The 26,006-nt window shown below is 38.1% G+C and overlaps 1 protein-coding gene across 1 annotated transcript; it reads left to right on the top strand.

The window, feature by feature from the left end:
- Positions 1 to 7,114: 7,114 nt before the first annotated feature.
- LOC131537174 (zinc finger protein 271-like) lies at positions 7,115 to 24,199 on the top strand. The gene is made up of 2 exons (XM_058770466.1): positions 7,115 to 7,620; positions 21,093 to 24,199. Exons 1-2 carry the CDS (start codon positions 7,302 to 7,304, stop codon positions 22,649 to 22,651), a joined length of 1,878 nt encoding a protein of 625 aa, XP_058626449.1. The 5' UTR covers positions 7,115 to 7,301; the 3' UTR covers positions 22,652 to 24,199.
- The last annotated feature ends 1,807 nt before the right edge of the window (positions 24,200 to 26,006 follow it).

Below are 26,006 nucleotides of genomic sequence, written 5' to 3'. Positions count from 1 at the left end.
ACAGAACAGCTTGCAACATTAAGACAAAAGAATACTTATTGATAAGTACAATGCTGGAAGGAGATCGTCAAATTTGGGACAAGTAATCAAGACTGATGGTCACAGAGATGGCCATCACAAACGTTCCACGCTGGAAATCACGACCACATTTTTTGGTTTTATTCAAAAACAATAACTCATAAGCAAATACAAAAATAACAGCGAGTAGTCTTCACCACGGAATGTCGACCTCGTACATCTGTTTCATAAGCATTTTATAGCCTTGCATATCATTTGCATTAATCTCATTCAAAACCTCCTCTTCTGCCTCTGTCTAAATTCGCCCCCCTGCTCTCAGGCAGGCAGGAAATGTAACCTTTGCCATGGAGACTGCATGAGACCGAGTCAAAAGTTCAACAGGAAACATTGTAACATCTCTAAGTAGCAAGCTTGCCTATTGCTATTTCAAACTATATGGAAATTGCAACACCTTTCCTAACATATACAAATTATGAATGTATGTGTCTAACCCTCAACATCACACCCCTAGCAAGCGTGAACAACATGTTACGTTTTGGTTCTACTAGAAGGTCCATCCTGCACACCTGTTGCAAAATGCATCTCCTAGTTTTATCCATCCTTTTACAAAACAACAAAATAAGCTCATAGTAATCAAAACCACAAAGCAATCAATACCTGTTCTCTTAAAATATACAGCACATACTCTTAAACTGAAACTCAGAGGAAGAAATCAATATGTTAAATGACTTTTATAATGGGCAATAGGTTCCTAATAATACAGATCCCTTTCTAAGTATTTTTTTAGTCCCAATCTCAAAGGACTCTCTGGACCATTTCTGGACCTGAGGGGGCATGAAGAGTTAAGCTTGCAGGATGTTCAAAGTAAAGTTTTATATAAATGTGTTGTAAAAGTTTTAAATAAAGCAACTTTAAAAGAACGCAGTGATACAGTGTAGAGAGAGAAATTGGGACTAGTTGACAAAGTTAAACCTATTTGGAGAGTTTTATACAAACCACCAATTGAAAGATGCACAGGTGATATTTGACTCGGCCGCACAAGGATCCAGCGGCTTTTCATGTGGATATTGGCCAGGTATGGACACTACAAGACTGTTATTAACCCTCGAGCAGGGCTTGCGATCACTCGAGGATTATGTACAAGAGTACTTAGAGCTCGCATATTTTTCTGATCTGCCGGACTTTTCTGCTCATAGATTTATTTTGTGAGGGCATTAACCAGCCTTGCAAATCACTATTAACCCTTGAAGGTCCCCGTTCGTCTCTAAGGGATTTTATGGACTATGCTCTATTGACTGTTGGTTCATCGTTCACTGTGGGTGTCATGGAGGAACGTGACACCGCACTCAATTGTGTGGTCGCAACCGCGCAGGAGCACGCTCACAAAATGGCGGTGACAGCGGAGCCCGTTCACAAAATGGCGGCCACAACAACACCCCGTCATGTTCTTGCTGCCAGTCATAAGCCAGGTCAAGTCACAGTCGATCTTAAAGAGCCCAGTAAAGTCACCATTGATTTTCATGAATCCAGTCAAGCTACCGCTGATCGTCATGAGTCTAGCCAAGTCACAGCTTCTCTTCGCAAGTCAAGCCAAGTCGCAGCTGATCTTCACAAGCTAAGTCAAGTCACAGTTGATCGTCACAAGTCCTCTGATTCTCGCCTTCTCACCATCCCTCGATATCGCCTCTCTTCCATGGGGGGCAGATCGTTCAGTGTTGTTGCCCCTAAATTATGGAACTCTCTACCCAGATCACTCTGTCTTGCCAATAGCCTGTCTGAATTAAAATCGCTGCTCAAAACTCACTTGTTTTCAGAATGTTATCTTTCTTAGTTAACTTCTGTTTATTTTGTTTTATGTTGTATATTACTCTTTGGATTTCTTTTGTTCTTTTCTTTCTGTTTATTGTTTGATGTTTTCCTTCCATTTCTGATGTTTATTGTAAAGTGTCCTTGAGCTCTGGAAAGGCGCTATATAAATAAAACTTATTATTTATTATTATTATTATTATTGCCTGTTTCAGATTGTGTTTTTCCCCTGCCGGGATTATTGCTTCGTACCTGGATTATCTCTCTGCCTTGCTCTATTGGATACTGTTCGCCGATCATCGACCCACGCTTGTCTTTGTTTACTCTTTGTCTCGCCCGTGTTATACCTGTTTGCCACTGTTCGACCCAGCCTGTTATGACCACGTCTCTTCTCATTAAAAGCTTGCATATGGATCCGGACGTCTCACGTCTCGTCAGTCCCGTAACAATATTCAGTTGTTCAAATATCAGTAATCGAATATGGTTATAATGATAATTAAAATATGAACGGTAATACGTTAGTATACGGTTACGTGGGGAATTTTATCATGATTTATTGTCAAACGTTACATCCCTTTATGCTATAATATATTGTAATGCAGTATCTGTTCAATGCTTTTTTTATTTTAAATTGATGAAGAAAAATGAATCGCAATATATTTTAAAGCACCTGTTTCCAAAAATTGCAACATCTGCTCAATATTTGAAAAAACGTAAAAGTTTAAAAATCACATGTGTTCACTTAACTGTGATATTGTGATAAAAGAAAACTGACTAATCTATCTTTGAAAGTCAGACATATGGGGACATAGAAATGTATTGCATTGAGGCAATGCAATCAATGAGCAAATTTCCACAAACAATGACCTTTAAAAAGTAAAGTATTTATATTTATAAAGACCCAAGACCAGACGCTATTGCCCTGTTTATGAGACATTTCATAATTCTAACCTGCTCACGTAAGTGTATATGGCCAGAATGTGAGAAACCAGTATACATAGTCAACACGCTTCATACTTCCATACAACAGTCAATTATCTTTAAGGATTCTTGCGTTATCAGGTTTCTGGGCCAGGGGCCGTGCAGAGCCATCAAAACAGTGTGTAGTTATGACCCGTTGAGAAAATGAGAAGAATGTAATAGGAATTAGGAAGTGGATGTGTGGTGACAGACACACGACAGATAAAAACAGACCACTTTCTCAGCAGTTTTCAGTAAGTCACATTATATCGGGCTGAAACATAACATATAGGCTATAAATGAATACTCTGCTCTTCATAAATGCACAGTGAAATAAATAAGAAACAAACAGGAAAACACAATGATTTGCACACATTTGTGATCTACACAACGAAACTGTGTTTCTGTTCTTGATTTCTTTCATTTTCTTGATTACTGTAAAACTGACAGTATATTAAATTATAGGGTCATTATGAGTTAATTGAGTATGTTCAGCAGCCCTTAAAAAGTGTTTTTTTTTTTTTAATAAAAAAATGTTTTGCCATCACTTTTGTGTATTGTAGTTACCATTGTGCTTTGCATTGAATTATTAATGGGGAGGGTATATAATGTTGAATTTGAGTGATATTTTACAGGTATGTAAGTAAGATGAGAAAAGGGGGAGACTTGAGAGTGATTAATCTTCATTTATGTTGGGATTTAGATCTATTTTATTTACACTGGGTTAGTTAGCATTGTGGGAACAGTGGCGCTAGACTGAGCAAAGGCTACACAGAGAATGTGAAGCTGACGTCACGCGTTGAGTTCTGGGAAACTGCTTTGTTTATCCACCATACTGAGAGGAATGCGCTGCAGTTCCCCTATTGAGCTTAGAGCAGTATTTTGATTTTCTGTTGTGATTGTTACATTTTTTACCATGGTATGTCATTCATGCTGCATTGAGAATTGCAAAATTAACTCCGGTACTCGTTCAGAGAGAAAACTGGACAGTGCAGTTTTTTTCTCCGTGTAAAAACCCCAAGGGAAGCAGGTCGCGGAGATGACGAGAAGATGCCAGATAGTAAATCTAATAATAATGTCACCAGTACCGTTTCTAGGCATAGGCGAGCTAGGCGGTCGCCTAGAGCACCACCAGATGAAGGGGCACGTACTGGTACTACATTTTAGCAGGGTTGTGATAAAGAGTGGCACGGTCACCCTGAAATATGACTGCCGCCCCCACTGGATCCCTAACATCATTGGGCTAGAGTACTGTCAATCTGACGATGCCTGTATGCCATTGGATCAGAGCACTGTCAATTGTTGCCTGATCGTTGCATGCTTGCATTTGGAGCGCTCATCAACGCCATTAGATCAATGGGCTCTGTCAGTGCTTTGGCAAGGTAATGCTTTTTTTTTTTTTTTTGCCATGCAATAAAGCTAAGTTCAAATTCCAATTTAAAATATTGGTACAGTAAATAAAGTGCACAAAATCAGTATTTTGTTTAGGCAGTATTTGTGGCAGTTGATAAATAGTGTAGCGAGATTTGTCCAAAAGGTGTGCATTGTTAAAGGATCAGCGTGTCATGTAATATTCCCATATAAACTTTAACAGCCAATTAAAAAATATTGGTGTAGTAAAATTTCCTAATTCACAAGATCAATACATCCTTTATTAAACTGCTTTGTCGAGTTTAATTCATCCTTATGGAGGTGTTGAAATGCTGATCGATTCATTCACTTCTAACACAGCACTTAATGGGAGAAGCGTCATACACATAGAGAGAGGGCAGAGCATCATGTTATTTAAAGGGGAAGTTCACGGGTAAATGAGTAGCAAAGGATTAAGTAGCTGTATTGATTACTTTTATGCCACTGATCAGGCTTTTATTTGTAGTTTGGGGCAACAAAGGGTTTTATAGGTTTGACTGAAATAATAATGCAATAACTGACACTTTAAATCAATGTTTCAAGCAACAACAACAAAACAATTGAACAAAAAACAACAAACAAAACAGATAAAGACAAAAAATAGCCATTGATAGTATATAAACGTATCCAAATCCATATGTAATCAAATTAATTTATGTGTGATTTATGTGTAAATTATGTGCAATGTCTTAGCTACTAGGGATTGTTACACAGGGCTATACAGGCATCTAGTGGCAACACAATGATATTACAGATAATAAGTTAAATTTTTCTCTTAAAGGTATAGTTCACCCAAAAATGAAAATTATGTCATCATTTACTCACCCTCAAGTAGTTCCAAACCTGTATGAATTTCTTTTTTCTGCCGAACACAAAGGAAGATATTTTGAAGAAAGTTTGTAATCAGGCTGTTTTGGGGCACCATTGACTTCCATAGTAGGAAAAAAAAAAATACTACGAAAGTAAATTGTGCCCCAGAACTGCTCTGTTTCCCACATTCTTCAGAATATCTTCCTTTGTGTTCAGCAGGACAAAGACACTCATACAGGTTTGGAACTACTTGAGGGTAAGTAAATGATGACAGAATTTTCATTTTTGGGTGAACTATCCCTTTAAGTCAATTTACAAATAATGCATTCAGTCTCCACAAATTAGTATCGTTACTATGACAAACAATTTGAATGTAACAAGAAACTGGTGTCTGAAAAGACTATATATATTGGGGGGGGTCAATAGGGATTTCGCCTAGGGCGTCAAATTGGCTAGAAACGGCCCTGAATGTCACCGATTAACCCACTGCCTGTCACTCAATAAAAGAATCAAATTGCTGCCTGTTTTTGAGTTTTGATTTTGTTTACTTTAATAATTAACATCACCTTTGCGAGTATGATTCTAACTCGGCTTGTGAATTAACAAACTTGAACAGTGACATAAGGCGTAATACAAATGTTGCTTAATGTGCCAAGATTGTGATAAGGCAAAATTGTAAAGCATATTATGTGCAAATACACATAAGACCGAAATGTGAACACAACGCGTTTTCCTCTCATGCACCGAGACAGTATTAAAGACCATGCACACCTTGCTAATAAAGCATACTACTTGCACAAAAACTGACGAACCCAAAATATGAACTTTAAATAATGTTTGTCTTAATGCATAAGCGTTTATTACGATTTTCCAAAGGGAGGAGAACACTTAATGTTTAAACAAGTTGCGTTAATATTCTGGGCTCGTCTGTATGCTTTTTTTTTTATCATCAGTGTACATTAAACCAGCATTTTTAAATGCTACAAAACTGTTCACAAGCTTCCAGTGATTTAATTTTAGTTATCATTTGTTGAAATAAATATAAACATACAGTGTGCTTGTGCCTGTCTGTTGAATGTGATCCACAATCTCTGATTCTCGTCTGTGGCCACGGAAACAGTGACAACAATTATAGGTCATCATTTACAGTGGTGTGAAAAAGTGTTGGCCCCCTTCCTGATTTTTTAATTTTGTGCATATTTGTCACACTTTAAAGATTCAGATCATCAAACAAATTTTAATATTACACAAAGATAATGATGCAAGTAACAAAATGCAGTTTTTAAATTATGATTTCATTTAGTAAGGGAAAAAAGCTGTCCAAACCTACTTGGCCCTACATGAAAAATGAATTGCCCCCTCCTATTAAATCATGAAAGAACTGTGATTAACCACATTATTTTAGAAAGCTGAGTTAAATTTCACTAGCCAAACCCAAGCCTGATTACTGTCAGACCTGTTGAATCAAGAAATCACTTAAATAGAACCTGTCTGACAAAGTGAAGCATGTTTAAAGAGCAACACATCATTCCGCGATCTTAAGAAATTCATAAACAGATGAGAAACAAAATAGTTTACATGTATCAGTCTGGAAAGGGTTATAAAGGGTTATAAAGCCATTTCTAAGGCTTTGGGACTCCAGCAAACTATGGTCAGAGCCATTATCCACAAATGGAGAAAACTTAACAGTGGTGAACCTTCCCAGGAGTGGCCGGCCTACCAAAGTTACTCCAAGAGCACAAAGACGACTCATCCAGGAGGTCATAAAAGAACCCAGAACAACATCTAAAGAACTGAAATGTTTGACTTATGTCTTTTTTCTCTTTGAATCCTCACTCACGGAGACTTGGTGTTGGTCGAATACCATGCGAGCCAATAATTTTAAGTTCTTTTAATTTATTTGTGCAGATCGCCTTTTTAAAGGAAAACAAATAAGCGCACCTCATAGACGCACTAAGTAAAAATATTCCCCGTATTATTTTCCTCCTCTCCAAGTAGGGCTCGCCGCTTCACGCTCCAGTCCAGCGGGTGGCGCTAAAACACATACGTTTGTTTGCCAAACACCATCAAACCTCAGAGGAAGATTAGTTTCACCGCGCTCTGTGTTTTCTTTTTTTTTTTGGTCGTGATGCTGGTTTAATACAAACTGTTAGAATGTAGTTTCTGTAAGTAGAAAAATACAGTTTTTAAATCAGGTCAATAAATACCTGTAATATTGTCATCCTCACAGTCGTGAGTTAAGTTTTGAAGCAGGAATATCTGGAGGAGTATCATCTGAACTGAGATCTGCTGTGAAGATGGTGTTTGTTAAAGAGGAGAGAGAGGAGGACACGAGTGAACCAGAACCCTGGAGAATAAAACAGGAGGAACCAGAACCCTGGAGAATAAAACAGGAGGAACCAGAACCGTGGACAATAAAACAGGAGGATCCAGAACCCTTGATAGTAAAACAGGAGGAACCAGAACCCTTGATAGTAAAACAGGAGGATCCAGAACCCTTGATAGTAAAACAGGAGGAACCAGAACCCTTGATAGTAAAACAGGAGGATCCAGAACCCTGGAGAGTAAAAGATGAGGAACCAGAACCCTGTAGAATAAAACAGGAGGAACAAGGAGGTTGGTGTTTATTCTTCATTAATTTTTAATGATTGTTTGTTGTACAGCTTACAAAGCTTAAACCCTCTGGGGTCTGAGGGGGTTTTGGAGCTCTGTAGACGTTTTGACATGCCCTGACAAGGGTGGGTTTTTTTTCCAGTATTTTATTAATGGCTAAAGTGTGATTACACTGTAATCAGCACAAACTGTGCTACAATAATACATGAGCAGCATGAATGTAGCCTACATGTTTGTGTTTTTGAGAAAACAACCATGTTTAAATGCACCGTGGTTAGTGAAACATTTGTTCACAAGAATTTTGAGAACTGGATGTGCTAGACTTTTTTTGTTTAGTGTTGAGTTTTTGCTACAAAATGATGCTCACTCATTCACAACAATAAATGATGTTATGATAAATGTTATTTTGAAGAATGTGTGTAGCCAAACAGTTGAACAGACTTCCATTCAAGCACTTATTATTCAAGCACTTTTCAATGACTTTCAAGTATTCCACACAACTATTTCCAGCACTTCAAAGTAGGGCTGTGAAATTAATCGAAATTCAGTTTCGATTTCGGCCTCCAACGATTATGAAAATACAGTAATTGAGATAAAACAATTATTGCGCCCCATTCTGCCCCCTTTCCAGCGGTGCTCTTTCATTCCTGCATAAAAGCCCAGTTTCACATGCAAATCAGTAAAATCATGTAACAAGACTTTTGCAAAATGGGACTTGTTTTGATTTATTTTAAAATGGATTTATTTTTGTTGATTAGATTTGTTCATGTTTTTAAAAGTGTGAAAGAGAACTTGCACTTCCTCAGGAAAGACAAGAACAACAAAAGACAAATTCAAAATCACATACTGCTCTTGACTGAAGGACTTTTGTAGCTTTAATAAGAAATGATGACCTTTTTTGTTGTTGTTTTTTTTAAATCTAATATTAGTTACTCTATTCTCCTGTGGTATTGAGAATTGTGACATTTCGCTGGTCTCTAAAATGTAGATGTCTTAGCAACCTTATTTACAGAAAATATATATTTGATATATATCTTTAAATAAATCTTTCATATAATATTTTGATCATATGGCCCACTAATAATCATTTTAAATAATCGATAATATTGACCAAAATTATCGTGATTTTTTCAAGTTCAAGTCCACCGGCGTTAATTTACTCTCCTGTCTGGTTTGTTTTTCGGTGTTATAATATGTCAGACTGCCTGTTAATCAAACTCCCGGCGAAAGGGTCAACTGAGCAGCCAATATTGGGTAAAGTACAGAAACAACTGGGTGTCTAAAGAAATGCCTGCAGTTAATGTCACGTGCTGCACTTTTCACACATTCTCTTTAAATAGATTTTTAATGATATAAGGTATTTTTGTCATTTGGAGCGACCACTCATCATGTGGTGCAACCAATAATAGCAATAACTGTATTAAAATTAAAATATCAAATTTCTCTGGTTGAAATATGAATCCCTGCTACAGTATGCTTAAGTGAATGGTATTTTTAAAATTTTGATCAGTTTTATGCAATTTGCAGGAAAAATAATAACTACAATTAAGAAGGCAACTCTGAAATTATAGAACAAAAATAAGAGATCATTGTTCACTTTAATTACTGAGAACATTTTAAAAAATGTTAAACATGTTAATTTATTTAATTTTAATATAAATCATGGTCGTGCCACATGACTTTTTTTTAAGGCTACGGCCAGTTCATCTAGATGAAAAAACACTACAATTACAGTAGATATTATTTTTTGTATTTTAAAATTGGCCTGTCGAAAAACCTTATACATCAATGACCCATATATATATATATAATTCTTATTACAATTATTATATTATTGTTGCTTTTGTTAAAATAGTCACAAGATGGTCACAAGATAAATGTTCAGATTTTTTCCCCCAGTAGTCTGTTTTATTCAAACAATTATGAACAATTTTGCATTTAGATACAAAAGAACTTTGCCTGTTGAATATTAAAAACAAATTAACAAACAAAAAATCTGGATCTCCATGTCTGCCATGCAAATCAACTGTTCCTGCTCATCTGCAGACTGGATCTCTTCTCTCCACTTTCTCTAATTGCAGATTCAATTATTAGATCTGTCAGCATTAATATCTTTACACTTCTGGGATCAAACTGTAACACTGTGTGTCCCAACCAGACGCGACGTGATTAAAAAGTATCTTTTCCATGTAATTTTTGTCTTAACCACCTGCGACAGTGACACGTAACAATAAGCGACACGGAATTCTATTTTAGAAATGTTTTTTTATTTTCTGCAACGTCGCAGTAGGAGCAACATACAAAATATGACAGTGATAATCTCAGGTAATGATTATGTGCTTTATTCAATGTTAAAAGTGTCTAATGTGAGTTTGAATATTAATTTGCGTGAGGTTTATTGGCATAGTGAAAGCAACAATAGATATTTTACTTCCGATCTTGAAAATAAATTAAAGCAAACTTGCCTTAAAACTGAACTCACTGCGAACCAACATCCATAACAAAAATGGTCTCACTCACTCAAAACTGTTCAGTCCATTCACATTTGAATCATCTATTTTCTGTGTCCACTTTTCTTTACTTCACACTTGCCATGTTTTTGCTGTCACGTAGTATCTACACTTAGATGTAAACAAAAAACCCTGCTGTAAGATTAGTTAAAGTTACTTACTTGACAATGTTGTGTCCTCAAAATGTTTGTGACTCCAATTTGCGCCTGCGAGCATACACATGTGACATGCAGATGCCAATGCGAGAGATGTGGGTCTGGCTTTTACACTGTTGCCGCAGGTTATTATTCAAATTAGCGGTTGTAAATTCACATTAAACCATGGTTTCATGGGTCTTTTTGCTCTGATTTATTTTTGGTTTTGTGCTGGTAATCGTATTGGTATATTTTGGATGCTAATGATAGGAATCTGTCCCTTGAGGTGATCAGTTATTGAACTGTGACGTAGCAAAAAAGGGGCTATTTCAAACTGTGTTTCTGGGACAGCCTTTGGGAAACTACAGTTTTAAGGAGAAAATACTTAGCAATGGTGTTGATTAATGGATTGGCACATAGTTTGTCTAAAAGCAGATTAAAAACACCACATAGACAAATAAACAACATAAAAAACGCCCCTGGGATGAGGGAACGAGACATTGCTAATAGGGTTGTTCCGACAAAAAATTCTGGCATCGGTATCGGTGAGTACTTGTGAACCCATGTACCGATCCGATACCATTTTCTTAAACCAGACCTATAGTTATGCGCGCTAGCTTTGCTCAACGCTGCAAATCGGAAATCAATTATTCTTCGGTGCTCAGAATGCAAACACAGGAAGCTGTGCTGTGTTCCACAAGCAACCACTATTTAGAGCAGCGAAGAAGTACAAACGTGCTAGCACATTGCCAGTAAATCACTTGCATATGCGACTAAATCTTCACCTGGGTGACTAAATGATGTCTAATATTAGCCACTGGCTAATAAATAATCAGATTTTACTCGCCAGTGTGTGAGTTGGAGGCTATGTACAAGTTTAGCACAGATATATTGTCACTCTCCGAACACTCTGACTGAGCGCTTCACTCTCTGTCAAACGATCTGTGCTATTTTTCATTTCATCTGAATGAATGCGCAGCGCACCTGTATTTGACGTACCGTGAACTCTAGTGTGAAGCACACGACTCGCTGTCGCATTGCTTTTTTCTCACACGCAGAGAGAGAGAGAGAGTCTTTTATATGTAGTGCGTAAATTCCGAATGGTATGTAAACGATATTCTTTGTTGTATTTTCCTGTCAAAATAATGGAGTTCCTTTGGAATTCTTCAGCTTAACTGCCGGGTTCTCCGGTTGTCGCAAACGACAATCTCATTGGCTGGCGCTCACCTATTATCGTCTCTGTTTTGATTTCAGCAAATCAGTTCGAGCCAATGCAGACAACGTGATTAATATTCATGAATCCAGCAGCTCGTTAATCCTTAGTGCGTTTATATTGTTCTTAGTAGAATTGATAGTATGATTATTATTATCTTATCAGTATTATTGATAGTTTTTTTTCCCTGTTTTTACAGAAACACTGAATGACCAAAAAAGCACCACCACCAGTCCTAAGTTCAGTTAAAATGACTAATATGCATTCATAAATGGTTACCAAGTTTTAATTCTAATTGCTAATAGGGTTGGGTACCGTTCACATTTGAACCGGTATGGTACCGGTACCCAACGGTACCTTTTTTCGGTACTTTACTCTCTGTGTAATAACAAAAACATTTATTTCAGTGAAAAAATAAGTCCAAAACTCTCAATTTCAACATTTTGAACAATAGGACCCTACGATTTTTTCCCCTTTTTTTCTTCCAGAAATACTTGTTTTATTTTTTTCTGATAATCAAATGAAGGCATGAAACATTTATTTATTTTAAATCAAATCAAAATGAAACCCTTTTATTTTTTGGCAAACAAACAGAGGTTACTGTTAAAATTAATACATGGTAGAAAAATTGTGTGAATATACCTTTAAAAAAGTTTTAATAATAATTGTATTTTTTTCTACAATTAAGTTGTTAATGTGGTTGTAATGATTATTTTTATCATTTAATTGTTTTATTTAAATTCGGAAAGGGAAAAAGGGTATCGGACCATCTTTAATTGCTATGGGAAATACCCTTTCCTCAAATACTACTGAAGCCTTATTGAATCACGGCAGTGAAACTGGCCGATGGCATTCAAGCGCGCAAAATATGAGCGGGAGTCCCACTCTATATAAGGCAGCGCTAGTACGTCATCCATTCAGAATCTTGACTGAAGCAACTTGGCATTCTAAGTTCCTGAGCTAGGTGACACGGCAATAAGAGCAATGTCTCATTCCCTCATCTCAGGGAACCGAGGTTACGTGAGTAAGCGAGAGCGTTCCCTTTCGATTCAGTCACTCTACACCACTATGGGAACGTGTAAAATCCTGCCATGTCACAGCGATGGAGCCTGGCTCGACTAAGTATGTCAAGTTTCACATTCGGAGCCATAATGAAAGCGTCAATGATATTGGCGCTCTTTGTAAACACAGCTCGGGTCTACAGGACCTAGTCGAAACCATGTAAAAGTCAAGGGGGGGCCCGGCAACTAGACAATGCTGCGTCACACCAGGGGCGAGTTAACTCCAGTGAAACAGAGAATGTGAAATGGCGGTGGCTAGTAGAGAGCATCTCAGATCATAACTGAGGCTGAGTAGGCGCGTGCGCTGCTCACACTGACAGCACATGTGAGGCCTGTGCTGACACATCTATGTTATAAAACCTTGCGAAAGTGCTGGGTGACGACCAGTCTGCAGCCATACAAATACAATTTTCCCAGGCCCACGAGGACGCGAGTCCGCAGGTTGAGTGGGCCCGAACCCCTAAAGGACATTCCACGCCCTTAGCGCTATAAGCCAAAGCAATTGCGTCGACGATCCAGTGTGACAGCTTTGGCTTGGACACAGGCAGGCCTTTTGTGCGTCCTCCTAAACATACAAATAGCTGCTCCGAGAGTCTGAACTGTTTAGAACGCTCGATATAAGTGGAGTGTCTTAAGCGGCTCCGTCCCGGCTGGTGTTTCGGGGCGGAAAGCAGCTAGTGTTATGACCTGCACTTTGGAGTGGAAAGCACTTTAGGCACATAACCTTTTCTAGGCTTCAAGGTGAGTCTGCAGTCACCTGGTCCAAATTCAATACACGAGTCGTCAATTGAAAGCGCCTGCAGGTCTCCAACTTGATTAACAAAGGCCAGTGCGAGCAGGAGCGCTGTCTTGAGAGAGAGCGCTCGCAAGCTCGCTGATTGTATGGGCTCGAACGGGGGTCGCTGATTGGGTCCTGTGAGAGCATCAAGCGCAAGCGCCAAGTCCCAAATGGGTAGAGTGGAAGGGCGAGGAGGGCTCAGCCTTCTTGCTCATTTTAAAAATCATATGATCAGGTAATTTCCGCTGATTGGGCGATTATCGACGTGCGTGTGAAAGGCTGTTATAGCGGCCACATATAGTCAAGTCAAGTCACCTTTATTTATATAGCGCTTTTACAATACAGATTGTGTCAAAGCACTTAACAGTATCAAATTGGAGGATAGAGTGTCAGTAATGTATAATGATAAGATTAAACACTCAATTTTCAATTTTCAGTTAAAGGCATTTCATTATTGAATTCAGAGATGTCATTGTCTAGCTCAGTTTAGTTTAAATAGTAGCTGTGCAATCAAATCGGCGATAATCGCTAGAAATTAAGTGTCCCCAACTGAGCAAGCCAGAGGCGACAGCGGCAAGGAACCAAAACTCCTCTGTGACAGAATGGAGAAAAACCTTGGGAGAAACCAGGCTCAGTCGGGGGGCCAGTTCTCCTCTGACCAGACGAAACCCGCAGTTCAAAAGTTTATATTTCTATTTTAATTTTGTTACAATTTCTAACAATAGTAGTATTATGTAGTTAGGTATTTTATTATATTTTATAGACATCATATATACATATACTTTCAATGTGGAAGGCATACGACCACTATCAAATCGCTCTTAAAGGAAGACCAGATTTATTGGTATTGGGCAGTTGAATGGGTCTTCGCCCCGCGATACACATCAACTTGTAAAAACTCTCTATTTATGTGCGCAAAGACTCCTCGTGAAAGGAGCCCTAGCCTCAGAGATAGTGTTCAACATGCGCAGAGGAAGTGCATCTGTTACTGGCAAGCTCCGTCAAGTGGCCAGACATGAAGGCTCCCTGACTCTGGATTTTGGTGCCATATCGTTCCTTGTGCTTGAGAGAGGAGGTCTCTCTTCAGTGGGATAGTCCACTGGTGGGGCTACCAGCATCTCCACCAGTTCTGGGAACCACGGCTGATTGGGCCATTTCGGTGCCACTAACAGAACAGATTCCTTTTCCTCTCTGATTTTGCAAAGCAGAAGTTTCACTGGAGGAAAGGCATACTTCCGTATTTTCGGCCAGCTGTGAGCTAGTGCATCCACTCCCAGGGGAGAGTGTGTCCGCTGATGCGAAGAGATCCCGCCCTGCCGAATACACTCCAAATCATATTGACTGTCAATAGGGCCTTTCGCATCGCGGGAACCTTTTCATAGTACCAGAACTAATTGTAGAACTACCCACTTTTTGGCGTGTTCGCACTGCAGGAACTGGGAAAGATTTTAGTTCCAGGAACTCCATTTAGAGGAACTAAATTAGCTCCATACTACAGATGAAAAAACCCTGGCAAATTATAATTCAGAAAAAAACAGTACTATATCCATTTTCGTAAAAATGTGTGTGGCAAACAGAAGAAAGCATATCTTTGCAAGACAAAATGACAAGTTATTTCCATGTTTTCCTCACGAAATTACAGTGCCCGTGAACAGGAGGATAACACTGGCATTTGTTCTGATACTGACAAGTCTACAGAGCGTTTTAAGAATCTTTAAAACAGTACCAATACAAGGCATTTTTCGCATTTTTAAAACAAGCAACTTATTCACAATTGTGCCAGTTTTGTAGGGTAGGCCTATATATTTTGACATTTTATTCTGTATTTGCTGTGCGGCTTGGACGCGACGTCTGTCAAAAATAGACTAGGCGCCTATCTTTAGTGAAGTGGCGCAGAGAGCCGCTTTTGAAACGTGCCGCGCCGTGGCTGTTGTAAACACAAGCATTGACTCGAGTGGCCGCGATCAGCTCCGGTGGTTGTGTTGGAGCGGCGCTATGAATTTTACTGATATTGCATCAAATTAACCATTTTGTAACAACTGCTTCAGGGGCCGGATGAAAACGTACGTAGTTTGCCCACCTCTGCAGATACCTCACAGGCCACCACAGGACTGATAGCAGGCCATAGATCCTGACTCGCCATCTCCTCAATGGATGCACCTTTAGAGAGAAATGCGTCGTTATGGATAACATAATGAAATAAAACGAATAAAAAAACTTTAAGTAGTAATTTAAAGCTTTCTATAGATATACAGTGGGGCAAAAAAGTATTTAGTCAGCCACCAATTGTGCAAGTTCTCCCACTTAAAAAGATGAGAGAGGCCTGTAATTTTCATCATAGGTATACCTCAACTATGAGAGACAAAATGAGAAAAAAAATCCAGAAAATCACATTTAGATTGGTAAATTCCTCTGTAAAATAAGTATTTGGTCACCTACAAACAAGCAAGATTTCTGGCTCTCACAGACCTGTAACTTCTTCTTTAAGAGGCTCCGCTGTCCTCCACTCGTTACCTGTATTAATGGCATCTGTTTGAACTTGTTATCAGTATAAAAGACACCTGTCCACAACCTCAAACAGTCCAACTCCAAACTCCACCATGGCCAAGACCAAAGAGCTGTCAGAGGACACCAGAAACAAAATTGTAGACCTGCACCAGGCTGGGAAGACTGAATCTGCAATAGGTAAGCAGCTTGGTGTGAAGAAATCAACTGTGGGAGCAATTATTAGAAAATGGAAGACATACAAGACCACTGATAATCTCCCTCAATCTGGGGCTCCACGCAAGATCTCACCCCTCTCACCCACACGGGGGGACCTAGTGAATGACCTGCAGAGAGCTGGGACCAAAGTAACAAAGGCCTCAAATCCTGCAGTGCCAGACGTGTCCCCCTGCTTAAGCCAGTACATGTCTGGGCCCGTCTGAAGTTTGCTAGAGAGCATTTGGATGATCCAGAAGAGGATTGGGAGAATGTCATATGGTCAGATGAAACCAAACTAGAACTTTTGGTAAAAACTCAACTTGTCGTGTTTGGAGGAGAAAGAATGCTGAGTTGCATCCAAAGAACACCATACCTACTGTGAAGCATGGGGGTGGAAACATCATGCTTTGGGGCTGTTTTTCTGCAAAGGGACCAGGACGACTGATCCGTGTAAATGAAAGAATGAATGAGGCCATGTATCGTGAGATTTTGAGTGAAAACCTCCTTCCATCAGCAAGGGCATTGAAGATGAAACGTGGCTGGGTCTTTCAGCATGACAGTGATCTCAAACACACTGCCCGGGCAACGAAAGAGTGGCTTCGTAAGAAGCATTTCAAGGTCCTGGAGTGGCCTAGCCAGTCTCCAGATCTCAACCCCATCGAAAATCTTTGGAGGGAGTTGAAAGTCCGTGTTGCCCAGTGACAGCCCCAAAACATTACTGCTCTAGATGAGATCTGCATGGAGGAATGGGCCAAAATACTAGCAACAGTGTGTGAAGACTTACAGAAAACGTTTGACCTCTGTCATTGCCAACAAAGGGTATATAACAAAGTATTGAGATGAAATTTTGTTATTGACCAAATACTTATTTTCCACCATAATTTGCAAATAAATTCTTTTTAGATTTTTTTTTTCTCATTTTGTCTCTCATAGTTGAGGTATACCTATGATGAAAATTACGGGCCTCTCTCATCTTTTTAAGTGGGAGAACTTGCGCAATTGGTGGCTGAGTAAATACTTTTTTGCCCCACTGTATTTATCATGTCTGTTAGGCAAGTATTTGCTGAGTTAGCACTCCTGTTCAAGACCGAGATGAAAGCAGAAAGCACATCATGTTTGTTTTCTTTTTCATTTTCATTTTGTTGATATTGTGAGTGCACACAGATAAAAGTAGACCCTTTACAGATGTATTATTCTTATCTTTATGAGCAAAAATGATGCCATTTTTTAAGTAGTTTTTCTACTGAAAAAATGCAGGTGATTGCGCTGGTCCCTCCATGTCCTGCAAAGCACATTTCAGCTTCCACTCTCCCCACACATGATCTGTTATGTGCCTAATAGTGCACATTTATCTTGGTTTAATGTTTAAAGGGATAGTTCACCCAAAAATTAAAATTCTGTCAATAATTACTCACCTTCATGTCGTTTGAAACCCGTGAGACCTACGTTCATCTTCGGAACACAAATTAAGATATTTTTGATGGAATCTGAGAACTCTCAGACCCTCCATAGACAGCAAGGGTCCTTACACAATCAAGGTCCAGAAACGTAGCAAGGAGATCGGTAAAATAATCCATGTGACATCAGGGGTTCAACTGTAAAATGAACGGAGGTCTCACGGGTTTGAAAGGACATGAGGGTGAGTAATTAATGTCAGAATTTTCATTTTTGGGTTAACTAACCCTGTAAACTAACATCGTTATATGCTTTAACTTTATTATATATATATATATATATATATATATATATATACATATGTATGTGTTACGTTCCCGTTCCCCAGTCTAGAGTTAGGAGTGGGAGTAACAGGTTAACTAATATTTATAAAAGGAAGAAATGAATAAAACAAGGAGGAGTCACCTCAGTCCTCTGCCCCAGAAATGCAACAACCACTTAAACCATTTATTTAGGAAAGTAAGAATCAAGGAAGCAATAAATGTCTTCAGGAGAGGGCCTGGCCAAAACAACAAACAAAACAGCAGCTAACTAACAAGAGGAGTACTAAATAACCTATACAGGCAAAAGAAAAGAAATAAACAACAAAAGCTTTCCTCAACTCCCTCACTAACCAAAAACAGAAGTACAAAACAAAATGGCACCCTCCCCCTACAGCTTCCAATCTAACCATGAATCAAATAAAGAAAAGAAATTACAATACCTTTTGATACCTTAACAAGATAAGTAGTTTAAAGTAATTTACATGCACACTGGTTGTTTCAGAAATACAACTTACTCTCAGAAGTTAACACTCAACAGATAATTATTTGTTTTCACACCACAATCAACAGATCTCTTAAAGAAAAAAACACAAGTCTGGAGCAGGGGAGAAGTGAGCCTCTCCAAACAGTACGTTTAAATGGACATCAATACTCCGATTTTAATACGATTAAGACAATACTCCGATTAAGAGTCTACCATGTAAACAGATTTTTGATTACCTTAATCCGGCTAAAGTCATAATCGAAGTAAACACAAATCGAATTAAGACGTGGAGTATTCCTATTTTAGTCGCGTTATTGAGGTGCAGTACAGACATGTGAACACCTTAATCAAACTATTACCGTCATGTAGGACTTTTCGCCACATTTTGCGACAGGATACACACACATGGCAGCGATCAACCGTTTGACGGCAAATAAAAGAGCTTCAACACCATCGTACTGTATGCACGTACAAATAATTAACTGCACTTGAAGCTTTCATAAAATTAAAAATGAATCACCCAAAACTGTATATGGCATCATCACGAAAACGAACTATATGTTTGTACATGAAATTCTGGAGGGACATCAGATAGCATCGCGTGGTGACGTAATGACGCATGCCATTAATCGATCTATGTACTATAACATGTAAAGCGGGAACATGAAAGGATTATACTAAAAGCAACTCATGTAAACACCTTAATCATAATATTGTCTTATTCAGAATAAGGTAAATAATTAGATTACTGATGTCCATGTAAACGTAGTCAGTGTTCACTCTGCTCTTTTGTAGCAACACCGTCTGCAGCACACTCTCTGATGAGCACCACCTGTGGGCAATTTGCAACTGCCAAGCAAGCAGAGAACGATAAAAATGATGGTTATTTTTGTCTGTATTACTATTTAACTGTAACTGTATGTTACTATGGTTACCAATGTTTATAGGAAGCGCATTAATATAGAACGTGATTAAACTGACCTGGAACTACCTGTGCAGTTCAACGAATTTAATCAACACCTTCCAGCCAATCAGAATCGAGTATTCAGACAGACCATGGCATAAAAATATATATATATATATATTATATATATATATATATATATAAGTGCTGTCAATCGATTAAAAAATTTAATCATGTTAATCACAGTCATGGACTGTGATTAATCATGATTAATCGCAAATTTTAAATACTAGGATTTACCTGTAAATGTGTTGAAAAAGAAATGCATGACAAACTAGTTTAAGGAAACAGAACCTTTCACACTTCCGCCAGGTATGAGACTGAATCCTTATTATTCTTTTATTATTATTCTTTTGTTTTCATTCAGCCATTATCAGCCTTTAAACTGGCAATAAAACGTATACCAAGCCACATCACTTCAATCCCAGCATACATTTACCCAACTATTATCAAAAGTATTTCTAAATAAATACAACAAAACATTTCCTGCGACCTTACGTGAAGTATTATGACAAAATGCATTATAAAGAAGAATTGGACCTGTTCTGCAGCTGCATTAGAGCTAACATTAGCATCATGCTACATAAGACAATTTATGAGATTAATAGTACACTTTTCCTCAGAACTCACTTCAAACCACCATCGAGTGTTTGTAACAACGATCACGTGCAATTTGGTCGTTTACTGTTGTTAAAAGATGCTATTTATAGCCTTTTATGTCGCTTCACAAATTAGCATTTCAGATGCACACATTTATCTCAAGAATATCTATCTATCGTAATCATGTGTTTATTATTTTATATAATCTATAGTGGCTGTTGTCATGTTTATTTCTGCTGTGTAAAGCCTTAACATGTGCTCTGCTGAAACTCACGTTGTTTGTGATGTTACAACAGCCTCTCAGTTCTTAAGTTGCCAGGGATACAATCCAAGTATAATACACATTAGTAAAAGGATCTATTTTAATTTTTATTTGTCTATATACACTTTGGGCAGCCACGGTACATTAAAAAAGTAGCCCAAAAACCGCAACCCATGGCTCTGTAATTTTTTCCCGTGACTGTATTTTCAAAATAAACCACTTGTGCTGTTACCCTGGCAACACTGGTTCGCTGTACCCTCATCACACAATGATAGATAACCTTCCGCGCTGCGATGACGGGAAGAAGTTGGGGTCAAACCTTTTCAAACGATTAATCTGCGTGAAAAAAATATTAACGTTAAATTTCTTTGGATTAACCGCATGTGTTAACGTTGACATACATACATACATACATACATGCATGCATACATACACATACATACATATATATATATATATATATATATATATATATATATATATATATATATATATATATATATATATATAATTTTTTACTTTTTAATTTTTATTTTAGGCAAGTCATGATGATTTGACAAGACTAAATTGATCAAACAGACTATGATAAACTCATTGTCTGCCACTGGCCACTTGGTCATCACTTTAAAAAACAAAAACTTATATTTAACGAACAAAAAATGCTCAAAGTTTTTTTGAAATTAAATTAATAAAAAACAAAAAACAGAATCAAAATATAATTATTTTGCCATTACATACAAAACTGAAAAACTATTTTAATAGCTGAAACAGCAGTATATAAGCTGTTTTGGGAGAAGGGGGATGAAGACGGGCTCGGGTCTAACCCAAGAATTCTGATAAGCTGTTGGACAAGGGCCGGGCTACAGCCTATATTTAAGGCCCATGCAGGGCTCTACCCAGCGCTACCAAATCGGCTTCTGGTGCCACCATGCTGCTCACAAATGTTAGTCTGGAGCCCTGCACTGTTACATCAGGGTTAACTTTTATGTTCACATTTCTCAGCTATTTTCAAATTACTGAAAATGAACCATTTTTACTTTTATTTCAGTGTTGATTGAAGAAAAACTGGAGAATGAAGAATCAAGTGAAGTTGAGGAGAAAAATCATGTCAGAACTGGAGAAAATTTTAAGAGCTGCTCTCAAACCAAACAGAAAGATTTAAAGAAAAGAAGAGCCGAGAAATCTTTCATCTGCACTCAATGTGGAAAGAGTTACACAGGCAAAACAAGTCTTGAGCATCACATAAGGGATCATGCTGGAGAGAGGCCGTTCACTTGTGATCAATGTGGGAAGAGCTTCTCACAATCAGCACACCTTTATGATCACATAAACATCCACACTGGAGAGAAGGAGCACGCATGCGATCAATGCGGCAAAATGTTTTTATGGGCTTCAGTTCTGAAGAAACACTTAAAAGTTCATACAAAGGAGAAGCCACATTCATGCCATTTGTGTGGTAACAGTTTTTTGTGTCTAGAAAATTTGAAAGAACATCAGAAAATACATTCTACTGTGGCAGAGTACATGTGCTTTGAGTGTGAAAAGACTTTTACTTCAGCTAACTGTTTAAAACTGCATGAGAGGATTCACACTGGAGAAAAACCGTACAAGTGTTCACACTGTGACAAGAGATTCAGTCGATCAGCACATCTGAAAACACACGAGATGATCCACACTGGAGAGAAACCTTATAAGTGTTCACACTGTGACAAGAGATTCAGTCGGTCAACACATCTGAAAACACACGAGATGATCCACACTGGAGAGAAACCTTATAAGTGTTCACACTGTGACAAGAAATTCAATCAGTCTGGAGACCTGAAAACACATGAGAGGACACACACTGGAGAGAAACCTTATAAGTGTTCACACTGTGACAAGAGATTCAATCGGTCAACACATCTGAAAACACACGAGATGATCCACACTGGAGAGAAACCTTATAAGTGTTCACATTGTGACAAGAGATTCAGTCGGTCAACACATCTGAAAACACATGAGATGATCCACACTGGAGAGAAACGTTATAAGTGTCCACACTGTGACAAGAAATTCAATCAGTCTGCAGACCTGACAACACATGGGAGGATTCACACTGGAGAGAAACCTTATAAGTGTCCACACTGTGACAAAAGTTTCAATCAGTCTGGAGACCTGAGAACACATGAGAGGATTCACACTGGAGAAAAACCTTACAAGTGTTCACACTGTGACAAGAGATTCAGTCGATCAGCACATCTGAAAACACATGAGATGATCCACACTGGAGAGAAACCTTATAAGTGTTCACATTGTGACAAGAGATTCAGTCGATCAGCACATCTGAAAACACACAAGATGATCCACACTGGAGAGAAACCTTATAAGTGTCCACACTGTGACAAGAAATTCAATCAGTCTGGAGACCTGAAAACACATGTGAGGATTCACACTGGAGAGAAACCTTATAAGTGTTCACACTGTGAAAAGAGATTCAGTCGGTCAACACATCTGAAAACACACGAGATGATCCACACTGGGGAGAAACCTTATAAGTGTTCACACTGTGACAAGACATTCAGTCGGTCAGCACATCTGAAAACACATGAGTTAATTCACACTGGATAGAAACCTTATAAGTGTCCACACTGTGACAAGAAATTCAATCAGTCTGGAGACCTGAAAACACATGAGAGGATTCACGGAGAGAAAGTGTTCTAACTGCGACGAGATTCAATCAGTTAACATATCTGAAAACATAAGGTTTTTCTCCAGTGTGGATCCTCTCATAAGTGTTCTCACTGTGACGAGAGATTCAGTCAGTCAATACATCTAAAAACACATGAGAGGATCCACACTGGAGAGAGATCTTATACAGAGATCTTATAACAATCTCTGTGACTAGATTCAGACATTCTTCAAATCTGAAAACACATGAGAGGATCCACGCTGGAAAATAACTGTATCACTGCACTGCATGTGGGAAGCGTTTCAGTCGTTCATCTGCTCTACACAGGCATACAAAACACAATCACAGTAAGGCACAAACGGAGATGCGTTTAGCTGTATATGTAAATATTTTGTATCATATCGGCATTTTGTCCAAATGGATCCAGCGTTTTGGGAGCCTGAAATTGCTTTTTTTCTTAGAGTGGATAAATCTGAAAATGACACCTTTGCATTTTCGTGTGTACAGCCAATCCGTATATTTTGTGAAATGATGAAGTCATCACCCCACGTCTCGACCCCAGTCACATCACGTAACAGCATCAACAATAACAAAGGTGGAGAACATGCTTGTGTTCGTGCTGCAGAACCTACTGAGCCTATTAGCTTTACTAACTTTATTAGCTTTTCTTGTTGTTGTGTTGGGTTTGTATACAGCGTGCAAGGTTTATGAACATGCTGCAAGTCGTCTTCTCCATTTTTAGTGTATCTCTGTGGCAGAATCACAGCGTCACATACTGATCTGCCATGTATATGTATACCCATCCCTACTTGTAAGTCAGTAGGAGAGAGAGATCCATCTCATTAGTTTTCATTTTTACTTTTCAGTAATGAACACTTTTGCTTTGAGTAATTATTAAATGTTACCTTTTTATTAATACATTCATTACTTTTTAGATTTTATCAACAACTTTTATGGTCTGCTGATTGTATTTGCATAAGGAAAAAGTAATTTCATAATTTTAGTTTTAATGGTTGAATGCCATGATGTTTTGAGCTTTGTTTTAAATTTCTAAATAAAGCTTTTAAATTGAATAGAATTGAAAGCCTTTATTGTCATTGTATTTTTCTGCATACAGTGAAATTAGGAGCACTGCTCCTGACTGGTGTTAGAAAACAAACACATAACCACAGACAATACATGAGACTATAGACTGTACAGTAGAAATATAAAGGTATATACAAGTGACTATGTCATAATATTGTATAATATCACAATATCTCTTATTTACATTGCGTCTGCACTTAGTCATGAGATGATTCAGGAGCACACAAAACTGCAGTTAATAAAAACCGATCCAGCGCTTTCAGCGGTGAGTGAATTTTCAATTGCTTTTGCTTTCGTTTGAGGGTTTTTAGCACTGCCTAGTACCCCTGTACAACCGGGCCTGGGATTAGCTATCCGCTCCAATTGCAGTGGAGCTGACATCGGGGATGCCACAACTAAACATTTGGGAGGCAACTGCCCCCCCTAATGTTGCCTGTGTGTGTGTGTATATGGGCAATTCCATGCAAAGGTCATCCTTACCATGAAAAAATAAAGTTGGGCACACACAAACAGACCTGTTCTTAAAATGTTCACTTAGGTCTATATTTTATTGCATGTAACCACTCTCATTGAATTTTACAGATATTTGCTGTTTTGTTACATCATATACAAGGTGTGTGCCAATACAAGCTGCATTTTTAAAAAGGCTGTGTTATATTGTTTTCAAGAAAGTGAACAGATAGACTCAATGTTTCAATAAAATGTTATCACTTGGCAATTTCCTGATTAAGAAGGGAATGATAATGCATTGTGTACACATAGCTTACTTTAACAGCAAAGCTCTATAAATTTATAAGCCTCTTGTTAAATGTGTCTGTGAGTTCCAGTTTCGTTAAACGAAAATGTTAAAAATTAAACACACATGTGATATAACGCGCGTTCCTGCCGCTGGCGGCATGGCAGTGATAAAAACGTTACTCCTCTGTGTTTCAGTGAAATGTAACAGTCTAAGGTCATTAGGCTATAAGTGCAATCATAAGTAATTAAACAAACAAAACAAATGGTCGTTTACTGGATGTTCATGATGTTGTAAATAAATTTGATTGGGATCGATATCTCAAATAATAATGAAAAGCATCTTCTGTTATCAATTCTGCTGTAATGTTCCGTGACCGTCCTGTCTGTTTATATAGTATTCACTTCCTAGTAGAGAGGCATCCAGAAAGTGCAGGAGGAACCTGATTGGATTAGGCGCACTCTAATTTGCTCACGCTACCTGTCATTCAGCTCGAAGATTATTTTACACAACAGATGAAAAATGGTAAGATGACACTAAAAACATCACACAATCAGGGAAAATAAGTTAATAGAAATCTAGTTATGTTAATGTCTCATATCATGTAGTTCTGCAGCTGAGATAGCCCAGTTAGTTATTCTTTCATCACCTCAGATAAGATGGGTTTTAATGACATGTATATTGTTATTGTCAACTGATCTGTGGATCGATTCTACTGTTTTCCGAATGCATCACAATTTTCTTGAATTGATTCTGTGTAGTTTTTACCAGCAGATGGCACTGCGTTCTTTAGAAACAGCCGTGCCTGCGAGTCTGTCCTCGCTGCAGCCTGTAGCACAATGACGTACTGGATCAGATCCAATACGTAGTGGATGTTTGACACACATGCGCAGTATTGGATTTTAATGCGCAAAGTGGGGTTGTCATTAAAGCTAGTATTAAATGTAAATTAAACTAATTACGAAATATATACGTGTTTCATAGGCTTACACAAATTATAGTATACTGTGATTTTAAACCAGTAGTGCAGGCTATTCAAACTTTATTTAAGCAAGGATGGCGTAGTTTTGAATGAACAAGTTTTTTTTTAGTTTTTTTTATTAGTTTGATTCGTTTGGGAAATACAAATTACAATTTAGTTTGTTCTTGATGGAAAAAAAAGGGTTCTATTGTCTTTATTTTTCCATAATAGTCTTATAGTTCTGTCAATAATTAGTTCATGAATCACATTTTTTTTTTGTTCTCGTTCTCTGCTATATAGGCCTACGTGACAGAGTATAAAAGTTATAGGCCTACTAAAATATGCGGACATCTTTTTTTATACAGTTTAAAAATAAAAAGAAGAAAAACAATCCTGTCAATCGGGGTTCCGTTAGCCAATAGACCCGTTATCCCGAGTTATACCGGGTTTTACAGTCAATCCTATGTCCAACAAATAAATACACACACGGTCAGGGACAAGGTATACTAAC

The sequence above is a fragment of the Onychostoma macrolepis genome, chromosome 03, assembly GCF_012432095.1.
Source record: "Onychostoma macrolepis isolate SWU-2019 chromosome 03, ASM1243209v1, whole genome shotgun sequence".
NCBI classification, from domain to species: Eukaryota; Metazoa; Chordata; class Actinopteri; order Cypriniformes; family Cyprinidae; genus Onychostoma; species Onychostoma macrolepis.
The sequence above is the reverse complement of the archived record's forward strand: the minus strand, read 5'-3'. Positions and strand labels throughout refer to the sequence as shown.

Bases quoted from the DNA above. Each gene is read 5' to 3' on its own strand.
- LOC131537174 (XM_058770466.1), top strand. From the start codon at position 7,302: ATGGTGTTTGTTAAAGAGGAGAGAGAGGAGGACACGAGTGAACCAGAA. The intron at 7,621-21,092 runs GTTGGTGTTTAT...CTTTTATTTCAG, and splicing joins AAAACAGGAGGAACAAGGAG to TGTTGATTGAAGAAAAACTG.